Raw genomic sequence first — 2317 nt, 5'->3', positions numbered from 1 at the left:
CACACTGACCACCAGGGGGCAGATGCTCAATGCAGGAGCTGCCCCCCGGTGGTCAGTGTGCTCCCACAGGGGGAGCTCTGCTCAGCCACAAGCCAGGCTAATGGCTGCCAGTACAGCGGTGGTGGTGGGAGCCTCTCCCGCCTTCTCAGCAGCACTAAGGATGTCCAACTGTAGCTAGGCCTGCTCCCCACTGGCAAGTGGACATCCCCCGAGGGCTCCCGGGCTGCCAGAGGGATGTCTGACTGCCACCTTAGGCCCAATCCCCCAGGGAGCTGGCCTAAGCCAGCAGGTGGTCATTCCCCGAGGGGTCCCAGACTGAGAGAGGGCACAGGCTGGGCTGAGGGACCCTCCCGAGTGCACAAATTTTTGTGCACCAACCCTCTAGTATTATTATATAGTACTAGAGGTCTGGTGCATGAATTCATGCACGGGTGGGGTCCCTCAGCCTGGCTGGTGATTGGGGCCATTGGGGCATCTTGCTCAGTCCCGATTGGGGCTGATGGGGGCTGGCTGGCTGAGGAGAGACCACAGGAGGGCTCTAGAGCATGTCTAGCCCTCTCACCCAGACCCAATGGGCCAGACCTCAGCAGCAAGCTAACCTACTGGTTGGAGCATCTGCCCCCTGGTGGTCAGTGTGCATCATAGCGACTGGTAGAGTGGTCAACTGATGTGTCGGACACTTAGGATATTACACTTTTATTATATAGGATATGGTTATCAGCTAATAATAGTTAATAATAAAAGTATTTTACATACACACACACACACACACACACACACACACACACACACACTATTTCCCTTTTCTTTCTTGGTCTTTGGTTGAGTATTTAGTCAAAGTGGGTAGGATGGGAAAATGATATGACCAAACAGGACCTGTGGATTCTCTCACTGACAGGTCACCAGCACAACTTTAACACCTATGAGGACAGCTTCATCACAGACCTCAACACACCCTATGATTATGAGTCTCTGATGCACTATGCGCCTTTCTCATTTAACAAGAATGAAAGTGTCCCTACCATCACCACCAAGATCCCTGAGTTTAATTCCATCATTGGGCAGCGCCTGGATTTCAGTGCCATCGATTTGGAGAGGCTGAACCGAATGTACAATTGCAGTGAGTACCTTTGGGGCTGAGGTCAATGAGCCCCAACAGAGATTCCCCACCCTGCAGGTTTCCTGTATATTTTCCTCTACTCTTCTTTAATGTTCTAGCTAAACTAGAGGCCTGGTGCATGAAATTTGTGCATGGGTAGGGTCTCTAGGCTTGGCCGGCAATAAGGAATGATCTGTGGGGTGACTGGAGGGGCAACTGGGGGCCCCCCACTGGTGCCTTCCTTGGCTAACCTGGGGCTTGCCGGCTGAGGGCAGCTCCTGCATTGAGCGTCTGCCCCCTGGTGGTCAATGTGTGTCATAGAAACTGGTTGTTTGGCCAGTCAATTTGCATATTAGGCTTTTATTATATAGAATAAAATGGACAAACTACATTTCTCTATCTCTAGAGTAGAAAAAATTATAACACCTATATCACAAGATGGTTGTGACAATCAATTACGTGGTTGTGTTTTATAAAGTGAAAGTATTGGGGCAACTTAGGAAGCTGTGATTGTCCAACTTATTTAGCTTCTTTCTGAAGGGTGTATCATTATGTAAAGCTCAAGACAAGTAGTAGGCTTGAAAGTATTTTGTATCCTGTAAAATTCTTTTCCCAGGGTAGTTGTTTCTAGAGTAATCGATGCTCGGATTTGGGATATTTTCTAAAATGACCCCACTAGTCTTTGGAGACACATTCTTTCATTCTCTTCCACATGTATATAGAGAGGATCTACCAAGTAGAAAGTCCAGTATTGTAGATACCTCCATCTTGATCTCAAGGAGTCAGGTTTGTGTTTTGTAGAAAAGCACAATGAGAGGCCTTTTTTACTATTTAACTCTGTGATTCTGGGTGGTGACTGAAATCAATAAAAATATATATATTTTTAAAAAGAGGGCATGATGTGTTGACCTATCCCATGGACTGTGCTGACCTGATCATAAATGATTCCACACAAGGAAACAGTGTATGTTGAATAACTTTAAGCAGGGTTAATTGAAACTTAATCAGAAGCCTTTAGTTAGCTTCAGTTGAAAATCTGAACCTTTGATTTAAATATATACATATATTTAACAATTTATAATCATGTGTGCATTTTAATTATGTATTTAATAGTCATTAATATAATTTTACATCTACACTAATAAAAGACAAAGATGCTAATTGACCATACCTTCGCTATGCCCAAGCCACGCCCACCAGCCAATCAGAGCGACTGTA

General features: G+C 45.7%; 1 protein-coding gene across 1 annotated transcript in view; it reads left to right on the top strand.

Annotated features, from left to right (window-relative positions):
- MEP1A (meprin A, alpha (PABA peptide hydrolase)) overlaps window positions 1-2317 on the top strand; it is a 32544-nt gene that overhangs the window by 14566 nt on the left and 15661 nt on the right. Inside the window, 1 exon segment of the mRNA XM_005861015.2 lies at window positions 899-1120. Within this exon segment, the coding sequence (XP_005861077.1) occupies window positions 899-1120 (222 nt within the window).

The sequence above is a fragment of the Myotis brandtii genome, unplaced genomic scaffold (genome assembly GCF_000412655.1).
Source record: "Myotis brandtii unplaced genomic scaffold, ASM41265v1 scaffold143, whole genome shotgun sequence".
NCBI classification, from domain to species: domain Eukaryota; kingdom Metazoa; phylum Chordata; class Mammalia; order Chiroptera; family Vespertilionidae; genus Myotis; species Myotis brandtii.
The sequence above is the reverse complement of the archived record's forward strand: the minus strand, read 5'-3'. Positions and strand labels throughout refer to the sequence as shown.